Consider the following 23451-nt stretch of genomic DNA (forward strand, 5'->3'; position numbering starts at 1 on the left):
TAGTGCTGTGATTATTCAGTTTCTGAAATGTTCACTACTGTTAATTTATATATGTAAATTTATTTATTTGGATTGGCAAAAGAGTGAAAGGTTAAATGAACTATTTCATGGTCTCGATAGCTAAGTAGTTAAAAGCACTGCACGGATAGACAGACGGTGGGTTCAATCCAAGCTCGATTCAAGAATTTTTTATTAATCGTATTTTGTAATTCTTATTTTAAAAATGAACTATTTCGCCAAGCGTCAAGTCAAATAGTGAAAGCAAAAATCCATTTTCATTGAGGGAAATTCGATTAATTTAGTTGGAATAAAGGGTGAAATAAAACCTATGGGAAATTCCATAAGTCGCTCTCATCATTTGAGTTTTTTCCCGGTTACTTCCTTAGCTGAGCCCATAGTCCCCATACACTGTATATATACCTCTTATTCCGAAGTTCCTACAGAAGACTTTTTAGCAACTGATCTATACAATTTACACATCTATACTATATATATACTATTATTATAAAGAGGTAAGCGTTTGTGAGTTTGTATGTTTGTTTAAATTTTGAGGCGGGTAATCTCCGAAACTGCCAAACCGATTTCAAAAATTTCTTTCACCATTAGAAAGGTACGTTATCCAAAATTGCTATAAGCTATATTTTAACTTAAAATTCCCATGGGAGCGAAGCCCCGGGCAACATCTAGTGGTGTTATAAAGTTATTTCTTACTGCCAATGCACAATTTATTTATATTCAAGAATATCTCAATGCATAAATCTGATGCATGCTACACAATTGTCTGTCGCTTAGTCACCTTGCGCGCAAGGTCAACTAAAGGTCAAGTTCACGAATTGGATAGCGCATTGTGACTGCATACAATGCAGTTTAAATGCAGCTAATACCCGGTAGCTAGGGGTGGGGTCAGCTGGGCAAATGTCCAGGGAGCTGGGTACAAAAGGGCGCTTCAGATTTTCAAATAACATTTTTAGGGCGCAGTTTAGTATTTTTCCGCGGTATATTCTGTTTCAGTTTCGGCGAATGTGCACTATGAACGCGCAATATAAGGTCGCTCTAGAAATGAGAATTTCCAGTTAAACTGGACACAAACTAAGGACACAAAGGGCGTGCAAAGCGTATTTTCGCCAGCAATAAATAAATATATCAGGACAAATCAAGCCCCAAAGTTCGAGACATGTGTTATGGGATACTAACTCAACGATACTATATTTTATAACATATACATATATAGATAAACATCCAAGACCCGGGCCAATCAGAAAAATATCATTTTCCATCATGACCCGACCGAGGATCGAACCCGGGACCTCTCGGCTCAGTGGCAAGAACTTTACCACTGCGCCACCGAGGTCGTCATGAATGGTAATGGTCAGCAATGGTAAGAAATAGGTTAAAAAAGATACAAATATATATTTTGTATTGTAAATTCTCGAGTCTTTAGTTTTGCCCATGACGATTTGTATTGATAACACTGGCACAAACGACAATGGAATATATTTCTTTTAATTAGCGTGGTTAGTGCTAATTTATTTAATTTACTGCCTAGATAAAAACTTTATCACAAGTCAAGCTATTATATAATGTATAATCACCAGCACACCAACCTTAGGCTCTCATTCTACCTGAATCATTACAAATTCGCCCGTATTACCAAGGCATAGAGTTCACACCGAAGAAGGTAACTTGACATGCGGTTGGCAGTACATATTATTAAACTAATAGTCATTTTATTCAAGTCGTCTAAAGGCATGTGACATGACTTTTACGCGTATTACCTAGCTATTATATGACAAGCAATATCCAACACACTATTGAACTAAATAGTCTAACAGTATACAGGTTGCTATTTGTAAATGTTTTCCTTCCATTTAATATGCCAAAAACAAGATACAAGAAACAAATTTGAACAATACAACTGGAATGATGTACTATTATATAACAGAAATATGTACTAAGGCAAGTATATCACATTGCCGAAGCACATAACTAGCGAATAGAATAAAACATGTATATAAAGTTGTTCTCAAAGCTATAAACAAAGTTATTAATATGGAAGCCGTAGTTTTACTCCTATACTTTGTATCTTAATGATGGGTCGTGGATGACGTCATACATTGCAACTGCTAATACTAGACCAATTATATTAGAATATCCGCGAGTATCCTGTTTTACAGGAGCGATGACGTCATCTTGTCCGACCGGTGCTAAACGTGTGGTCACACCAAGAAAGAATTACAACGTGGTGACAGGTGGAAATACATCTTTATGCTATAAATAAGACAGAAAGGGCTGTTTTGACGTATGTCTCTTCCTTGGTAGTCTTTCCTCTGCCTGTGTCCCAAGGTGCATTTAAATCTTTAAATTTTCAAAATTTTGGTTATGATTTTACGACCGGCTGCCTGTCAAACTTCAACCCTCTTTGAGAATGCTATTGTTGCCTATCAGTAGCCAAGACTCTTGAACTAAGGCTGAAGAAGGCCCTTGGCCGCCTTGTACGATATCCACGGGAGACGGGCGGGAGCTTGTGGAGTGGTCCTATTCAAATTATAAACTACTAGATGTGGCCCGGGGCTTCGCTCCCGTGGGAATTTTGAGATAAAAGGTACATTATCCAAGATTGCTATAGACTACTATATATTTATATTATTATTCACTCTATATTGTTAATCACCCTTTGGTTTGCTAAAATTGAATACTTTTACACAGAACATACCTAATTATTCTTATTACCAATATAAATGGAGGTTAATAAATCAAGAAAAAATGATTTATGTTCGCCTTTCCATGAAATAGATGAATATAATTGGTTGACAGAGACTGATGGTAATTATCATTATTGTAATCGTTGGTTCAGTTAAAAACATAGGAAGGTAGTTATTTTGCGTTTCGTGTTTGTTATTATTTATTTATTCATTTGTAATAATAAATTAAAATTAATACAAGAAAATAATTGGCAGACTTATCCCATGAAGAGATCTCATGTATCATTCAGACTACTTTGTGGAAAACCTGTGACAAGAACATGTTGAAGACGGACGAAACACTCGCGACATATAAACATGCGGGCTCCATCCAAAGCTGAGCGTGCTCATGCGACCCTAGTCTCACTCACCCGTCCTCCTTCATAACGGACTTGTCGCCACAGTCGCAGGCGCCGCCCGCCTGCGACAGGAACATGTTGAAGTCGTGCGTGCTGTGGTCGCCGCGGTGGAAGCACTCGCGACATATAGACATACAAGGCGATATGCCGCACGTACGACACCTGTATGCCACCACGCGCGGGATCCACACCAGCCCGCATTTGTCGTGTTTGTCGTAGCTCCGGACTGGGGACAATAGAAAATAGTTATTTAAAAAAAATTGAATCAACTCTTATTTGTACAGTAAAAATATAACTTTAAATCGCTAAAAGTGATTTCCTTCAGAAACATTAACTAAACGTTGGACAATGGTTAGATTATTAAAGAATAATAAATATGGGGGGTCCTTATGGGACTAAAAGAGGCGTCAAAACAATTTTTTAAAGAATTTTTGTCCGTCTGTCTGTATTTTTGTTCGCCCTTCACGCGAAAGCTCTGGATGGAATTTGATGCTGTTTTCACAGTAGCATAGCGGATGGTCTGAACTTAAAATCTGGTTGTAGGCTGTAGGTATCATCGCGACACGTTGCTTAGAACCTGGGATATTGACATTAGTTACGAGCGGATGCATAAAATAAACGCGAGCGAAGACGCGGGTTAAAGCTAGTCACTAATATAAATAGTATTCTCACGTCAGTACATGTTGATATCTCGATATTATACTAGCAAGTCATTGCTGAGTCATTGTCTAGGATTATTGTTTGGCCATTATAGAGAGATACACGCTCAATTAAAATGGTCAAAATCGTCATTAGTATCGTTGAAAGATGTAATTGGAATAGAAACGAATGAGATGTAACTGAGTTTTTCCGTTGAATTATTCATCTATTAATAATATTAAAATACGGATAAGTTCTCACTTCGTGTGTGCGACAGTTTGTGAGGTGTGTTTGTTACTCTTTCACGCAAAATCTACTGGACGAATTGTTATGAAATTTGGTACACGTGGTAGAATATAACATGGATACTTTATATACAGAAATTCCTACGGGAGCGAACCCCAGGGGCGCAGATAGTAAATCTTAAAATTTAAAATATAGGGTTGTGGCAGGCGGCCGGTGTGTACAACCGGCAATATGACGGCAACACTCCATGGGAATGACTTTGTTGCCTATCAACTGCCAAGGCTGCACGGGATGATATGGAGTGGTCCTTATCTAGTCGACATGCGACGAAGATGATCTTCAACATCAGTTGTCAGACCTTATTCAAAAACAAAACATTTAAACTTTGCGTTTGTCATTAAATACACACTGTTATTAAAAGTAGGAAAGTGGACCCTGAGCTTCGACACTTAACGGCTGGGGAAGTACACATTTCTAATTACACTGCAAAGATCTTTAGGCCGCGGTAATTGCCGAATTTGAAAGGTTGATGTGTTGTTGACTGTACTGTACGATAAATACTTCATTAACACATCGCAAAAAATACAACAATTCAAAGGCAATATGCCGCTTAAACTTAATTTGTTATTAGATAAGATGGAGGGGCTGATTCGTAATCAACTTGAAGGTATGGCAAAAAAAAGCAATTATTAGCAAAAAAACATGAACCGTAATTATTCAAAAGCTTTTAATATGTCTCGATTACATGGAGAAACATCTTTTTAACGTTGAGAGAATCTTCTCTCATGCGGCATGCAACTTCAGACTATCGAATCGATTCGAAGTGAGACGCAGCGAACCAATCACATTGCAGTGTGGTTGTCGTTGCGTTACAATGGCGCTCTGTAATTGGTTAACTGCTTCTCACTGCGAAACGACTCGATCGTGAGTAGGATATATATGTATATGCAAAACCACACAATTCACCCTCTGAACATTTGAGAAAAGTAATATGATCAAGCCAATCTGTATTAGTTTAGTAAATTACATTAATGGTACATAATTAATGGTATTGTATTTATTAAATCCTATAGTGCAGCAAAAATTTGGCCACACATATTTATACACGTATTCACAAAATGTCCAGCGTTACGAGTTAGACATTTTACAAATAGCCGATAATCTTCCATTCAAATAAAATAAATTGAACTTATGCCTTAACGTATTAATATTCGTCTAATGACGCAAATATACTCCAGCATTCAAAAGTTTTAACTAAAATTAAATGTTGAGAATTATCACGAGAACATCGCGGTAATTTATTCTATAACGTCACGAAAAAGCAAATATTACCGCACAGACGCCAGTGCAAAGCGTGCAACAGACCGGATGCAATTGCAATCATATCGTAAAAACATTGCGTCAATGACGTCACAACTAAACCTCACACGAACGTCACAGAACAATGACGTCGAACGTTACAGTAAAACTGCAACGTTGTTGCAACATCTGCAATAGACCGATGCATCAGTAATTACCGTGCGCGTGCGCACTGGTTATTGCCCCGCGCTGTCACTTAGAAAAAAATGATTTTCACTGAGACGCCTGCACTGACCGACCCTTCGTTTGTCATATATATATATATAAAACACTTCTATAAATAACTAAGGCAAACGATTTTTACAAACATTTATTTAGTTTCATTGGTGGTCTGTCCTTAGCTTGTCCAACGATGAAATGAAATATTTGGATAGAGAAGAAAACTGATACTTGTTACACCAAGGAAAGTTACCAGTAACTTATACCACAGTAATAAAAATTTAGAAAACTACTAATTTTATTAATTTGGATTTCATTTTGATGTGGCAAACGTACACGGATTACGTTGCCAAATGTGTGGAAAATTTTTCGGCCACCTCGTTCATTGGAAAAATGCCATTTGCCAAGCGAATTTGTAACGAATTGGTGTAGATATTTTTTTCATACAAACATTTGTAATAATATACGTATAGGAAGATAAGAATCGATCTGTAGATTCAGGCAAGTTAGGTAAAATAGCGAGTAAATATCAAAATAAATAATTATAACTACCGTACTAATTAATATCGTGTGTGACGTAAAATTTATGGCCAGTTGCCACCACGATGGCTCATTGAATTCACAACTAGGTATGTGAAACGTTGGAGTCTCACGCTATGGTATATAATAAAACGGTGGACGCAAGCATGTAATTTTTTTTTCTATCTAAAAAAAGAGAGATAAAAACTACCTACGTGTTATTCCATGTTCTACCCGTATACCAAATTTCATAACAATCGGTCCAGCAGATTTTGCGTGAAAGAATAACGAACATACATACACCCATACATACACCCATACATATACCCATACTCACAAATTTTCGCATTTATAATAATGGACCTTTCATCCCGGAAAAATAAATGTTCCCGTGAAAAATACAGGCGGGCGAAGACGCGAGCAAAAGCTAGTATTGTACACCTATATTTATAAATAGCTTGTTGAAAGTTTTCTTCTCAATGTTTAGATGTCATTATTTAGCGATGAAACAAATGTCTTTAAGTATATTTGCTTTTTTGTGTTATTGTCATTTTAACACACACTTAGCTGTGTGAAAAACACTGTTAAATCGATAAGTAGAAACCAATAAACATACAAGTTAATGAGGCACGCGACGGCACAGGTTGCTGTTCTGTTATCTCCCCCATTTTCATGGCAAATACTAAGTAAAATAAAGTAGAGAAGCTATTAGACTGCAATTATATTAGGTAGTCGTTCATTCCTTTACTACAGAGATGTATTGAAAACAGCTGCTTATTAATTACTGTTTTCACCTCATTTTGTTGCCACGTTATCAAAACATAACCAAATTATTGAAAATTCGTCGCTATTAATACCCAGAGTAACTTGGCATGCTGACTGCACGCAATATTGCGCAAATTTTCTTATATATACTAAGGGTGCAGAGATCGAACTTACATCAATACATATGTGTAAGTATAAAAATCATTTATACAAGTAGTAACTTAATTTTTGGGTCTGGATGCCTTTCGGTAGTTCATATTTTACAAATAAGTTTTACACGAAAAACCGAACTAATTTCGGCCAGACACACGCATTATTCTAGTACAAAAACAGCCAGCGGATACTCGGCTCCGACGCGCAATGTCTGCGGAAGAAACCGAGAACACGTTCAGATGTGAGAGAGAAGTACAGAACCAGCCGGGAATCTTGAGTTTCTCAAGTGTAAGCGAGACTTGCTGATCAGCTGTTAGGGGTCAATGCCCCATGTAGGTGACTAATGCCAAGCGCGAAACGGGGCAAGTCAACGTCCTCGCAGGCTCGAGATGGACCTGATGCATGTCTTCTTGTAATAAAATATCGAAAACTCGTGCTAACAAATGTGTGATGTCATAATTCATAAATCACACGATTTAGGTGTGGTTCAAGCAATATGTCAATCAATAGTTATTTGATTCAGAAAACAATTTATTGGATGTACACTTCTAATTGTTACAAATAACAAAGTAGGTAAATTACCTATGAAATTTATATAAGAAATTTTAAATTCATACTTCAAATGCACTAATGCATTGCATCGTGTTTCTGTCAAATTATTTTCATTCAATTTTAAAAGTTCAAAAATACCCTACCTAGACCTCTGCAGCGGTACCACTGTCGCAATTTTATAGTAAAATTGTGCAATACGCGCTGTTGACTGTACTTACTGTCAAGACCCGGCACTGATCTTTATGTCGCGATAATAAGAGTGTGCAATTACTTTGTATAAGCTGATACCTATGCTGGTGAGTGTACAAGTCTTAAAGCTCCTCCTTTACCCTGTTGTATTGTAATAACGTTTTATAAAAACAATGAACCGGTAATACCGATCTAGTAAATCACTTTTAATGGCGATAACTGCCGTAATTCATATTCGCCATGAAGGGCAACCGCAATCTAACAAAAGGTCGCTCGTTGGCGTAAATTGCTAACGACTAACGACTAAACTCGCTCGGTGGAGTTCGGCGCGATAACATCGATTAAGTAATTTCGTAACGGTCGGTCACGAGATGGGTAACCATACAGGTTCAAGTGTGCTTCGGAAGTATATAGAAGGCACATTAAACCGTAAGTGCCGGTTGTATGAGTCGTTAAACCCAAAAGCAATATATGCGGATCTTATGTCATCATTTTCCTACAAGACCAGTTCTCTAGCGTCATCATTAAAAATGGCTGATGATGAACCAGTACCCCTGCTTATTATTTCTCATTCATAAAAAATAGACCACTGCCATGGTCTAGACCAGGTATATGGTGCGCCAAGACCGAGAGGCAGGTGGCAAAAAAACGATCGTACTTCGACGCATGCACGAGCCGTGGTGCTAATAATAGCCACGCGATCATCTTGCAATCCTAGTTTCCTATTATGAATATCATACGGAAAAACTCAGGTCGTCGAACTACACGTCTAAGTATACACTTTTTTGACAACGCATTTGACCCTTTACTCGAGGGACGTAAGATCGGTTGCGTTTTTAGACGTGATACAAGATGCAGCGTTGCTTCATTCACAAGGCGCATAACATTTGAATAATATGATGGTCGTAAACATCTAAATCGGGTTGAATGCTATAAATCTCTTTACGAAGACTTGAATGGAAAATTAATAAATAATAAATATAAATAAATATATTAGGACAAATCACACAGATTGAGCTAGCCCCAAATTAAGTTCGAGACTTGTATTATGGGATACTAATTCAAAGATACTATATTTTATAACAAATACATATATAGATAAACAACCAATACCCGGGCCAATCAGGAAAAGATCATTTTCCATCATGACCCTAGCGGGGATCGAACCAGGGACCTCTCGGTTCAAAGGCAAGCACTTTACCACTACGCCACCGAGGTCGTCAAATATAAATAAATAAAATAAATATAAAGAAATATAAATAAATAATAAAACAAATAAAAAAATCACTTAATTGCCAAACTTATGTTGCATAGTTTAACATATTATAATATTTCAGTTCATTAAGAGAAGACACAATTTGTAATGATAAGATGACAAAGGAATGTCTCAGCTTCTGTTAACAATGATTTGTTAGAGATTGATTTTCAGACACTCCTGCCCCTGAGATTTTGTGTGTAACGAAAGCAAAGAACATTTATTTGTGCTTTGTGTGTTGCACGGTCCACTGACCCACCCTGTTGTGAACTTGTTATAGTTATGACGAACTCAGTGGAATAGTAGTCGCGTCGCACCCGTCCGCCGTTTTGCCTTCTCGGATTCGATTCTCAGCGAGAGTAAATATGAGTTTTAATTGTGAGCTGTTGCGTGGTGTCTATTTTTTTTTACAATTAATTTTAATACGTCTTATCTTGGAAGTCGTCAACTTCATGACGTCACACATTTCTTCTCCCGAAATATACATATCATACATACAGTCAAGTCCAGTTACAGACATACAGTCAAGTCCAGTTACATACATACAGTCAAGTCCAGTTACATACATACAGTCAAGTCCAGTTACATGCATACAGTCAAGTCCAGTTACATACATACAGTCAAGTCCAGTTACAGACATACAGTCAAGTCCAGTTACATACATACAGTCAAGTCCAGTTACAGACATACAGTCAAGTCCAGTTACATACATACAGTCAAGTCCAGTTACATACATACAGTCAAGTCCAGTTACATACATACAGTCAAGTCCAGTAACATACATACAGTCAAGTCCAGTTACATACATACAGTCAAGTCCAGTTACATACATACAGTCAAGTCCAGTTACATACATACAGTCAAGTCCAGTTACATACATACAGTCAAGTCCAGTTACATACATACAGTCAAGTCCAGTTACAGACATACAGTCAAGTCCAGTTACATACATACAGTCAAGTCCAGTTACATACATACAGTCAAGACCAGTTACATACATACAGTCAAGTCCAGTAACATACATACAGTCAAGTCCAGTTACATACATACAGTCAAGTCCAGTTACATACATACAGTCAAGTCCAGTTACATACATACAGTCAAGTCCAGTTACATACATACAGTCAAGTCCAGTTACATACATACAGTCAAGTCCAGTTACAGACATACAGTCAAGTCCAGTTACATACATACAGTCAAGTCCAGTTACATACATACAGTCAAGTCCAGTTACATACATACAGTCAAGTCCAGTTACATGCATACAGTCAAGTCCAGTTACATACATACAGTCAAGTCCAGTTACAGACATACAGTCAAGTCCAGTTACATACATACAGTCAAGTCCAGTTACAGACATACAGTCAAGTCCAGTTACATACATACAGTCAAGTCCAGTTACATACATACAGTCAAGTCCAGTTACATACATACAGTCAAGTCCAGTAACATACATACAGTCAAGTCCAGTTACATACATACAGTCAAGTCCAGTTACATACATACAGTCAAGTCCAGTTACATACATACAGTCAAGTCCAGTTACATACATACAGTCAAGTCCAGTTACATACATACAGTCAAGTCCAGTTACAGACATACAGTCAAGTCCAGTTACATACATACAGTCAAGTCCAGTTACATACATACAGTCAAGACCAGTTACATACATACAGTCAAGTCCAGTTACATACATACAGTCAAGTCCAGTTACATACATACAGTCAAGTCCAGTTACATACATACAGTCAAGTCCAGTTACATACATACAGTCAAGTCCAGTTACATACATACAGTCAAGTCCAGTTACAGACATACAGTCAAGTCCAGTTACAGACATACAGTCAAGTCCAGTTACATACATACAGTCAAGTCCAGTTACATACATACAGTCAAGTCCAGTTACATACATACAGTCAAGTCCAGTTACATACATACAGTCAAGTCCAGTTACATACATACAGTCAAGTCCAGTTACATACATACAGTCAAGTCCAGTTACATACATACAGTCAAGTCCAGTTACATACATACAGTCAAGTCCAGTAACATACATACAGTCAAGTCCAGTTACATACATACAGTCAAGTCCAGTTACAGATATACAGTCAAGTCCAGTTACATACATACAGTCAAGTCCAGTTACATACATACAGTCAAGTCCAGTTACATACATACAGTCAAGTCCAGTTACAGACATACAGTCAAGTCCAGTTACATACATACAGTCAAGTCCAGTAACATACATACAGTCAAGTCCAGTTACAGACATACAGTCAAGTCCAGTTACATACATACAGTCAACTCCAGTTACATACATACAGTCAAGTCCAGTAACATACATACAGTCAAGTCCAGTTACATACATACAGTCAAGTCCAGTTACATGCATACAGTCAAGTCCAGTTACATACATACTTTATAGTACACACATATATTTTGTAATTTAGTCCAAAAAAGTTTTTAAATAAATACTTAAATATGTGGTGGTGGTGGTAAACAAGAGCGAAATATGTGGTGATACACGAGTGGTACATATGAGAGCTACGCTACATGCGACCATATCAGTACACATACACATGTGTAATGCAAGTAATACTGAATACACTGCAAATAAATAAAATACTGATAAGGCTATCACAAAAACACTGATATTCAAACAGCCACGTGAGGTTGCATAAACAAAACTGACTTAATCATTCATCTAGGTACTTTCTAATTGAATTAATCTAAAAATATAACATTCTCATAGGTCTGAAATTAGATTTTCATCTATTTTTTATACCCCTTAAGTAACCCCTTATCACTTACGGGTATAAAAAATAGATCTCATGTGCTAGAGTAGTAGTGCTTCTCAGATGCAACATGAAACACTAGTATAATTTATTAAACCTAAATTAATATATCTGACCTCCATTGTCCTATGCTGGGCAAAGATCTCCTCCATTTCCTTTCATACCTCCCCAGAGCCACCACCGATCAGTTCTCTTTGAATCAAAATCTCTATTTGACAAAACAGGTTATATTAATATTACATACAATTGTTACAAATTTCATAGAGCATTATATTTTCTGAATGCTTTGAATGTATTTGTAATTTCTAAGTCTACTCGTATAAAAAAAGCAAATTTCTAGTGGGATAAGCCCATAGATTTTCTTAAAATTAATTAATCTTTTTTAATAAGCCCATGTTGTTGACACACAACACACATAGTCTTATTGGCCTGCATCCAAACCTTCCTGCAACCTTGACATTGTTGTGATAACCAATGATTGCATGATATGTGTACCTTAGAAATATAAAGGAACTTTATAATCACAGTTTTAAACAGAATTGATAGGTATAGATGATGGACAGGTGAAGTCTTTGTGTCGTGTGGTTCCGCCCTAGAATAAGACCACTTAATATCCTCAAGTGAATGTCGTACGAGGCGATCAAAGGACATATAGCCATGGTAGATGATAATCAATAAAATCAAAGAATACATAGCGGCTTAACTGACTCAGGGCTGTAAAGCTTTTTTTAGGGTTCAGATGCAACTGCGAATACATGAAGTTGAGAGAGACATCATGAAGTCTGCACTCCCAGAGCTTCAAAGAATTGGAAACCACAATGAATTTATCAAATTATGATTTTTGTGCAGCATGTACAATAACAAATTGACTAGTTACAATACAATCAATGTTGATTCAGGTGTAATTTTAGTGGCTATGATTTGTGCCAAATCATTAAGGCCCATTATCCGATAATATTTGAATGAAACTTTTATTTCTGGGAAAAAATTAAAATCAGCTCAACAAAAATGGTTCTAAAAAAAAACTATTCTCATAAGCTTCTTCCTTTAAGAGTCCACAGTCGTGTTTGCCCATAGCCACATACATATATTATTGGACACACTAGAATAGAACTATTTGAGAGATAAATTGTCTAAATAACAGCAAAACTGTATCAAAATCAGTTAGCTCACAAATCAGTACTAAAAAGTAATTGTTATCATTTTTTGTCTATACTACTTGCAACATAAAAATTGAATTTTACTTGTGTTTATAATTATCAATTCATTTTTAAAGCACCCCCCTATTTGCCTTTTTCAATTTAGTTCAATTTTATGCCAGTCAGTAGAGAATGCCTTGTGTCCAATATTAACTTTTATGTTGTGCAAAGCTTAAATTTAAAAAAAAACACAAGTACACACACCTGGTGCAAAAAATTATGTTTGATGAAGGATAGAGAAAAATATTAACAAAAATATATATTGATTTGCAATTCATTTTCCACATTTCTACCTGATTCCTAAGAAAAATAATCTTTTTTGCATCAAGTAGAATCATCAAATACTAAGTTCTTTTTATGATCAACTGCATGGGTAATGCAGTGAATCATTTATTATAACACTGAGTAATCAAATATGGACAAGGCAAGATTCTTGTTTGACAAAGGTGTACATATTTTTATGATTATTGTCCACAACAAACAAGAAAGTAAATAGTTTTGTTGTAAATAATGACAAAACTAATCACATTTTATCTGTAAAACACATTGTTTACAAGATAAGAACAAATGGGACAAAGTTGTTGGTTGTTGCTATTTCACTGTAGGTATGTTCAATACACTGAAAACAAATACAATGGTGCAAAATGTCAAACAACTGAAGGTCATTGAGCCTACCAGAATATAGATATTTGCTCAAGATGACTCTAGAACGCATTTAATTCCGCTATAAGTGGTACTCAGTCCTCATAACCTAGAAAAGACAAATCCAGAGGCAGAAGTACAGTTACTTTATCATTGGTACTTACCGATGGCTGCGAATTCGTCGGGCGTTCGACCGCCAGCAATAAGCCATCGACACCAATCTACCGTCTCCCACTCGTCGATGGCTTTGCTAGGATTCAGCAGCACATCCAGCAAGGGTCCGAGGTGCTGCGGAGAACCGTTGACGCACTCCGCGTGTATATATCCAGCTGCACCCCGCTTGCCCTTTTTCATCAACACTTGCGCCGAAGAAGTAGACATTTTGACACTTTTTCAACTAGCGCAGGCACCAAAACTCACTAGGAACACTACACACATAAGTCACTGTATTATTTCGGTCACTCACGGAAGAAACACCATTTCGAGTTTTACATAAGGCAATGAACTGTGGCCCGTAACGCCTTCATAGCGCAACATCTTTGAACTTTGTTAACACTTGATAGATTTAAAATGTCTTTCTAATGTGGGATATCAACAACTAAATAGAAATAAAAATAAGCGTAAAATGTACTTCTTTTTAGTTTCACAAGTTGAAAATAATGCAATGTAGAAACAACTCGGCCATTCGTTCGGTGTTAACATTATTAAAAAATATATTACCCCAAAGTATTTACATAATTACCCCAAGGGATTGTCCTCATTTCATTTGTTTGTGGAATTTTCCTCATACATAATTTCTATAAAATATTTATACTTATTGTATGTGGATTAAAGATATTGCAAAGACAACAAATACACTTAGTACCCTTAGTTAAGTCATTTGCATTAGGTACTAGCAACATTGTTATATAGTGCGGTTTCAGCACAGATATTACCTCTAACATGGTTTCAGCGGTCACGGTCATTTACGTACGTATAATGTAGGTACATTTAAAGGTTTGTTATTATTTGTGTTTTGGCAAACGCCACAAGAAAATAAAAAGAAAAAATTGTGGGTGTTTTATTCTATGCTGTTGTCATCTTCCAGTTCAATTGAACATCGTCTTACAAAAAAATAAAATAAAAGGTACATTTTCCCTGAATAGGTAGTGAAAAGAAATAATGATTATTGAGAGTGATTAGGATTGTAATTTTGCATATTTTAAAGAATTTCATATATCCACTGTTTACACTTTCGCGCTTTATATATATACATAATAATTATTCTATTAACGAGACATAGTACGAACCACAGGTACGAACCTTTTCTATTTCATGTAGGTAGCAGACGTTTTAACGACCTTGCAGTTGCTATTTATATTTGATTTTATAATGATTTTAAACTTACAATATCTACCGTTCCTATAACTAATTTATTTAGACAAGTATTGGGAGTGGAATTGTTTGAAAATACATTCTAATGGTTTTAAAAATGATACCACTCCATAATTTTAATCATTTTAATGATACTATAGTTGAATGAATACACCATTCTACGTGCTATGTTATTCGGGGTATTTTGATTTTCCATATGTCATATCCACAGATATAAGAACATTACATTGATGTTCTTATATCTGTGGTCTTATCCTCCTTTTATTAAATAAGTTACTTATTTTTTTTTAGGTAGTTACAAAAAACCGTAGGTTTATACGTTACGATTACAGCGTTCGTCTCGACAAGGAAATAATAAATTGCTCTCTGGCAACCCACAGAATTTTGGATGTTGTCTATTTTTCCACGGAGTTTCAAATTTTCAAATTTACATACAAAATATAGAGTGCGCATTTAAAAAAGAGATATTTAAAAAATATGTATATTCAGACTTAGTCGTGTAATTTATTGTAGGTGTAATAATAAGCAAATGAAACACATAGTTAACAATTTTAATAAATTAAGAAAACCAATATCAGTTATAGAAATAAAATAGTACTCAAACTTTATAAAGTTCTGAACTTTTCTGTTATTTTTTCGGTACCTATCTTAAGATATAGATATAATAATTTATGATAATTTAGATTCTTGAACTAAAACTGAACCATTTCCGTTGACAAACTTGTTGTATTTGGTCTTGCAATGAATCCTCTATTTGAATTATGTTGCCTTGACCAATGCCTTGACCTATACTTGACCAAAAAGTACTTGACGGATGCTTGACATTGACATAACTATGACAGCCAACAGAGCAGCCTATCAGAAGAGTGAAGAGCCGAAGTGCAGACAGAAGGGATAAATAAATGTGCGCGTGTTTATTTCTTTCGTGTTTTTCATTTCAGCTCAGCAACGTGTAGTGTATTTTTTATACTCATTTGTGGTACTTAACAGGAACAAACACACTTTTATATTATTATAACCGTATTCACTTTCACAAACATTAACATGGATGAAGAAAAGAAGGTTATGTTTCATGAAATGGAGTTAGACGATCGGATTCTAAAGGTAATTGTACATTTCGCTTAATATGAATGTGTAATCATCCAGAACTAAATTACAGTACGTAACATATCTTCATACTCATATTCTTGCAGGCTATATCTCAGTTATCGTGGAGTGAGCCAACACTTATCCAAGCTACTGCCATTCCTTTGCTGCTGGAGGGTAAAGACGTCCTTATGAGAGCACGAACTGGGTCGGGGAAGACTGCAGCGTTCACTGTTCCTGTTATACAAAAGGTCCTGAACTTGAAGAACACAAGCCGACATCAGAGTATCAGGGCTTTGGTGTTGTCACCCAGCAAGGAGTTATGTGGACAGGTTAGTGTTTCATTTTGTGGTTTCTTTATAGTTTTATACTTATGTAAAAAAGGCTTATCACATCTGTTTTCCATGGTGGATATGGGGAAAAATATGTATAGAATAAGGCTTATATTATAACTACTATATGTGAACATGCTCATTTTTAAAGCTAGCTTTTAAAGTGTATAAGAGCCACATTTATAATGATTTTATTACACTTGACAAGCTATAGAATTATGTGGTGTGTACCACTTGACAAGCTATAGAATTATGTGGTGTGTACCACACACACCACATAATTCTATAGCTTGTCAAGAATTCAATTGGATGTATAAATTATTTACCTTGACAGCACCAGCACTTTAGTTATCACATCTCATACAAATATTTTTTATTGAAATATCCAGATAGCATCAGTAATTGGCGATTTAACCCTCAAATGTGCGAGAGAAGTGAGGTGTGTGGACATATCCTCGAGTGGAGACATGCAAATACAGAAATCATTGTTACTTGACAAACCAGACATAGTTGTGTCAACACCGTCTCGAGTACTCGCTCATTTGAAGGCTAATAACTTGAGGTTGAAGGAAGAACTGGCCATGCTGGTGGTGGATGAGGCCGATTTAATATTCTCATTTGGATATGAAGCTGAAATCAAAGAGTTATTAAGGTGAGTACTTCTATTATGAGTTTTTTTGTCACAGTCATTCATCATCATGATGACAGCAATTTATAAGATCAAATTGCTCCAATCAAATACCAACTTCATATCACCCATTGTTGGCTTTAAGCAAATTTATTTGATGCACTTTCTGATTGACTTCCTATTCCAAACAAATACCATTTTAAAAAATAAATTGTTGGTGTTTGTTAGCTAGCCAGCTTTAATACCAGTATCATTAGTTTTTGCTGTTCTATTGGAGTAATTCATAAGCTCTCAAAGATTTAAGAATAATATGTGATTGGGCTTTCAACCCGATACTATCTCTCCGATACTATCACTCCGATACTATCTCTCCGATACTATCTCTCCCATACTATCTCTCCAATACTATCTCTCCGATACTATCTCTCCGATACTATCTCTCCGGTACTATCTCTCCGATACTATCACTCCGATACTATCACTCCGATACTATCTATCCGGTACTATCTCTCCGATACTATCTCTCCGATACTATCTCTCCGATACTATCTCTCCGATACTATCTCCCCGATACTATCTCTCCGATACTATCTCTCCGATACTATCTCTCCGATACTATCTCTCCGGTACTATCTCTCCGATACTATCTCTCCGATACTATCTCTCCGATACTATCTCTCCGATACTATCTCTCCGATACTATCTCTCCGGTACTATCTCTCCGATACTATCTCTCCGATACTATCTCTCCAGAACGGAAAACAAATGGTTAAAAAAATGTTTAAAATTATTCTAAAGTTTCTGGAGAGGGGTGATGACGCAAAGGCAGACATAATACCAAATAAAATGGAATTTTCCCATGAGCCTGGCATAGTCGCACTGAGCAAAACTGAAGCCTCGACAAAAAATAGTTTAAAATAAAAAAATAAAGTTATAACTTTTTTTTTTTAAGATTTAATGCAATTGCAAGCATAATGGGCACTTTTGACCCCGTGCTATTCAGGGCGGGGCATTTTTGATTAAATTTTGGTTTTTATTTTTTACTTTTTACTTTACAAGAAAAATTTAATATTTTGTAATTTTAAACTTTTGTCACCATTTTTCATTCCGTTTTCCTTTTCTAGCCACTTGCCAAAAATATACCAAGCTGTGTTGGCCTCGGCTACACTGTCAGATGATGTTTTAAGCCTAAAGAAGATAGTCCTACGCAACCCGGTCACGTTGAAACTTGAAGAGCCCGAATTGGCGCCTTCCTCTCAGCTCCAGCACTACCATTTGTTTGCGGAGGAAGATGATAAAGCCGCCATTTTATATGCTCTGCTAAAATTAAACCTCATCAGGGGGAAGAGTATTATTTTTGTGAGGACAGTGGATCGGTGTTACAAGTAAGTACAATTCACATTCACTATTTTATGCAGGCTATGGCTAACGCAAAAAGTTTGCTAAACTTGGCTGTTAAATTAAGTATTAATCAATTATTTTATGTTAATTAAATTTAATTGCCTATGTGCACATTCATGTTTGATTACTTAGTCAAAACTTATATATAATAAATATATAAGGACAAATCTCACATATTGAGCTCTCTTCTTCTTCATAGTTGTATTCCTCATAACTGAGGGTCGTAGTCATTACATGAAGTTAAACACACGTAACAACTTTCTTGGCATTGTTAATGCAATGGTTTGCCATTGCCTTCTCAATTTCACACACAAGTTAATAATCAACAAGTGTGCAGGTTTCCTCACGATGTTTTTCCTTCACCCGAAGCAAGTGATGGTCGATGAAAACTACTATACATGAGTCAGATTGGTATACAAACTCAGTGGCACGAATAGGATTCGAACCTAGGACCTTTCGATCCACAGGCGGGCGTCTTAACCATTACACCACCACCTTTGCTAGATTGAGCTATCCCCAAAGTAAATTCGAGATTTGTGTTATGGGGTACTAACTCAACGATACTATATTTTATAACAAATACATATATAGATAAACATCTAAGATCTATTCTATTCTATTATATATACATATCTATAGAATCTAATGTTGTCACCAGGTTAAAACTATACTTGGAGCAGTTCAAAATAGCTTCATGCGTGCTGAACTCCGAGTTGCCCGCAGCAGTACGATGCCTATCAGTGGACCAGTTCAACCGCGGTCGGTACCAGATCATCATAGCTTCAGATGAGAAGGCCTTGGAGAAGCCCGATGGTGGGATATTACCTATTGAAGAGAGAACTAAGAAGAAAAAGGTAATAAACTTAATTTGACGACCTCCGTGGCGTTGTGGTCACCACGTCCGCCCGCTATATGGAGGTCCTGGCGTTCGATTTCCAGCACAGACAAATCTATCGGACCCGTGATACAACAGTAGTGTGTGTCATTGCCTAAAAACCAAGCTTGTAGAAACAGAATGTGTATTGAGTAGGTTAAATTGTAGTTACATTTTTGATTTTAATTTTTTATCAACCTCTAATCAATGATATTTTTAATAATTAGTGGTAAAAGAAACTGAGCCTGGGCAGCCTATTAATCTTTTCTTCCTTTTCTTGTGTTATGGCTCTATTGTTCGCCAGAATGATGATTTTGCCAAAGTCAAGGAGATAGCACGGTAAAAAAATTGTTTCCCTATAAAATATTCAGTAATAGTATAAAATATTCAGTACAGTACGTAGTTTGGATAGTACGTCTTGCACTCGCGAGCTAGGTTGTTCAGTGCAAGTGCCCTCAAAATTGAGGCCTGTGCAGGGTTATCTAATGAAAAAACTATGTCATTATAAGTGGGGTTTTCTTACTCGACTGTTCCTCTGTTATTCTTAACCGTAGTGAGGCATTCGTGCACGATGCAGTTACAAATAACTTGTTTCTCCACTATAACTATGACGCGTAAATATATTCTCTCAAATTATCGATTTTTGACTGTAACAAATCACACAGTTTTAGTATCGTAATGTACATTCAATATGTATTTACATAATTAATGATATTACAAACAAAACGTTTCAATAGCAAGCGTCGAAGCGCAAGCGTGACAAGGAGTCGGGCGTGTCCCGCGGCATTGACTTCCAGCACGTCGCCAACGTCATCAACTTTGACTTCCCGCTCGACGTCAACTCCTACGTGCACAGAGCTGGCCGGACGGCCAGGGGGAACAATCAGGTATGACAATCACAATTTAGCAGTGTTCTACGACCTCTGTGGCCTAATGGTCATCACTGTTACACTTGAGATCCCGGGTTCAACAATAACACAAGTCTCGAACTTAATTTGGGGCTAGCTCAATCTGTGTGATTTTGTCCCTATATATTTATTTATTTACCTTCAATGCAAGAATGAATGGGCATTTTGAGCTTGTGTGTAGCATCTTAGAGCTCATCTCTGCTTCCAATCAGACTAGATTGAGGGTCAAAATAAAAAGGTGAGAAGGTACATCAATGGGTAGGTATTCTGAAACCCAATGTGCGTATCGTGCGCTTTTTGTGTAGAACATTTGACGCGCTACATATGGTTCATTCCTTTTCATTACAATTTGCATGAGTGAGATCGACTATGTGCTATTTCACTCGAGTCAATGGTAATGCGTGAGATGGAGTGATATGTTGCGCGTCAAGTGTTGCCTAGTGTATTGGTAGCTTTAAAGGGAACTACCTTCAAGGGCAGCTTGTCCACGCAGCCACACCCGCAAGAACCCATCAATATCCTTCCGCATTCCCCTGCCCTGCCAATATGGCCCTGTTAGCAATATTTGACCAAATATGTAATAAGTTACTTATTATTTAGATTTAAACGGTAAATCAATATTGTAGGGATCGGTGTTGTCATTCGTGTCGATACGGGAGAAGCCTCTAATGGACGCAGTGGAGTCCCATTTAGCGAAAGGATTTAACAGTCAAAAGGTGTTACAGTAAGTATTGCACTACATATATATTCTGTTCACTAAATTTGTTAATTGCCCACCCCTGTTTCGCTCGGATAAAAACGTAATAGATTATACACCTAAACCTTCCTCTGGAATCACACTAAGTATTGGTGAATACCGCATGAATATCTGTGTAGTAGTTTTTGAGTTTATCGCGGACAGACAGACTCGGAAGAGGATTTTGTTTTATAATATGTAAGGATTTGTGATCAATGTCTCTTAAATAGGTAATTTTTTCTTTAATAATAAAACAAAACAAGAAATCTTTTAAATTATTTGTTTATAATCCAATATCAAATATATGCTTTCAGTACTAATCAGTCTTATTTCCCGTCAATTTCCTAAAATAAAATTGTACGCCGTCACGTAAATGATGACAGTATCGCACTTATCGCTTTGAAGAACGACTAATCTTCTCACTGATTTCGCCCCCACAAAGTTACCCTCTAACAGCTCTTAACCCCATAATAATACGGCTCAAATTGCCCCAGGAAGTACGAGTTCGCGCTGGAAGAAGTGGAAGGGTTTAGATACAGGTCTAAAGATGCGTGGCGTGCGGTCACCAGGATCGCAGTGAGGGAAGCCAGGCTGAAGGAGATCAAACAGGAGCTGCTGAATTGCAAGAAGTTGCAGGTATGTTAAAGTGAAGTTGCAACAAGCTGATTTGTTTGACCACCACAAACGCTTCGTTCTAGCGCGTTCTAGACATGTCAGTTCGGCCGCGATCCGACCGTAGCGCCATCTCTCTGTAGTATTGCGAATCATCTTTACGATTTATTGCGTTTAGTGGGCGTTGCTGCGGCATTGTGTATGTAGCGAGGTAGATGTGTTCTTTTTTCGTGCCAACGTATCACCCGTGTCAATGTGTATAACTCTAAGATAGGGCTACTCCATAACCTCGTAGATATCGTACGGTGATTAAAGGATAAGATCACCCTTGATAGCTGATAAGTGACAACAGCATTCCTAAAGCGGATTGTTAGTCGGATCTTTAAAATATAAAGCGTAAATATTTTTATGCGGACCATGCGCCACATCCGAGAATGAAACCAGGAACACGCGAGCATGTAAAAGAGAGGGTGGTAACAAATGATGACAAATACACTACATAACGCGTTGATGAACGACTAATCTTCTCCCTGACCTACCCTACCACTCCCCCCTTTCTCACCCCCACCACCACACACTAAAATCTAAATTCACTTTCCCAGGGTTACTTTGAAGAGAATCCCACAGACCTAGCCGCCTTGAGACGAGACAAGGCGCTGCACACGGTGAAGCTGCAGCCTCATCTGGCGCACATACCGGAGTACCTGCTGCCGGCGGCGCTGAGGAGTGAGGAGCCCGAAGCGGATCAGGAGGAAGCGCCCGTCAAGAAGAAGAGCAAGAAGAATTATGAGAACGTTAAGAGGTTGAAACGACAGGTGGGTTGAGAAAATATTTTGTTTGATTTTAGTAAAAAAAAAAATATATTAAATAAAAATATGGTACAAGACTCCAATATTACATATTTCGAAAAAAACTTAAAAAGTATTGATTTTAGAAAGAAACAAATATATTTTGCATTAATAATAAATGTTATTTTTCCAAATGTTTACCCCAAATTAAAAAAATATATTTATTTATGTTATATGTCCGTTTTTAGGTCATAGATTTGCATATGTGTACTGAATTTCAAAAAAGTTTGAGAACCGCCGAGAACCTTACCGGATTGCCACATCGCACTGTTTGTGTCTTCTCTACAGCCTTATTTTGGGCTTCTTTGATAATTAAAAAAGAAAGTATTTTTAAACATAATTTACCTATATTGTTTTTGTAAATAAACAAACTATTACTTGGCAAAATTTTGCGGGAACCAATACAACGCCATTATCTGTGGCGTTATTTTTTTTGGACAAGCAGCTTCAGCAGCTGATGTGTCTATATCAAGCGTTAAAAGTTTCTAGATATTAATTAATTCAGATTTTATTTATTCATATAATTTGTCCCCAGGCCCGCCAAAACAATCCGCTACGCAGTTTCCACCTAAAAGCTAAGAAACTCTCAACGACTGGCGACACTTAGACCTGTTAGTATGAGGAGTGGAAATTATATGAAATATATATTTTATATTGCTATCATGTATATGCCAAAAGCTATCTGATCTGAGCAGTAAACTGTTTCGTTTGGAGTTTGCATGTTTTATTTTTTAATAGCGAAAAATTAAATTTACTATTTTGTCGTGAATTGGGGAAACAGTGTTTTTATCAGCAGTCAAATAAATATTATGCAAGAAAAAAGAATATAATGAAAAGAAACATTGACTCCTATAGTCTGTCTAGAAGAATAGAATGCGTTTGTTAAATATGTTTGTTATTGCCATACCAATTATACCGCGTTTCGCGATGGGTAATGGCCATTGCTCAGTTGCGACGACGCAGTAAATTGAAGCTCCGTTGTTTTCTATTGGGTTTGAAACTGACATTAGTTGACGTACGTCGAAACTTCATACCGTTTCTACGTTGTTCTGCCTTGATCCGTCGACGGATGACGCAAAG

General features: G+C 36.7%; 2 protein-coding genes across 2 annotated transcripts in view; one reads left to right on the forward strand and one right to left on the reverse strand.

Moving 5' to 3' along the window:
• Window positions 1-14279, reverse strand: part of Ubr3 (Ubr3 ubiquitin ligase) — a 68349-nt gene extending 54070 nt beyond the window's left edge. The window contains exons 1-2 of the mRNA XM_053753812.2: window positions 13737-14279; window positions 3113-3326 (exon numbers count right to left, since the gene is read on the reverse strand). Of these exons, the coding sequence (XP_053609787.1) occupies window positions 3113-3326; window positions 13737-13953 (431 nt within the window). The 5' untranslated portion in view covers window positions 13954-14279. The remainder of the gene's footprint in view (window positions 1-3112; window positions 3327-13736) is intronic.
• A 1381-nt stretch (window positions 14280-15660) lies between these two features.
• Window positions 15661-23084, forward strand: Ddx56 (DEAD-box helicase 56). Its single transcript, XM_053753903.2, has 10 exons — window positions 15661-16050; window positions 16140-16364; window positions 16754-17016; window positions 18117-18377; window positions 19052-19247; window positions 20005-20154; window positions 20802-20899; window positions 21406-21547; window positions 22126-22338; window positions 22907-23084. The coding sequence occupies exons 1-10, from the start codon at window positions 15991-15993 to the stop codon at window positions 22976-22978; spliced, it is 1680 nt and encodes a 559-aa protein (XP_053609878.1). The 5' UTR covers window positions 15661-15990; the 3' UTR covers window positions 22979-23084.
• The last annotated feature ends 367 nt before the right edge of the window (window positions 23085-23451 follow it).

The sequence above is a fragment of the Plodia interpunctella genome, chromosome 13 (assembly GCF_027563975.2).
Source record: "Plodia interpunctella isolate USDA-ARS_2022_Savannah chromosome 13, ilPloInte3.2, whole genome shotgun sequence".
Taxonomy (NCBI): Eukaryota; Metazoa; Arthropoda; class Insecta; order Lepidoptera; family Pyralidae; genus Plodia; species Plodia interpunctella.

Coding starts and splice junctions, on each gene's coding strand:
- Ddx56 (XM_053753903.2), top strand. CDS start 15,991: ATGGATGAAGAAAAGAAGGTTATGTTTCATGAAATGGAGTTAGACGAT. Junction 16,051..16,139: donor TAGACGATCGGATTCTAAAG/GTAATTGTACAT, acceptor ATATTCTTGCAG/GCTATATCTCAGTTATCGTG. Junction 17,017..18,116: donor GAAATCAAAGAGTTATTAAG/GTGAGTACTTCT, acceptor TTCCTTTTCTAG/CCACTTGCCAAAAATATACC.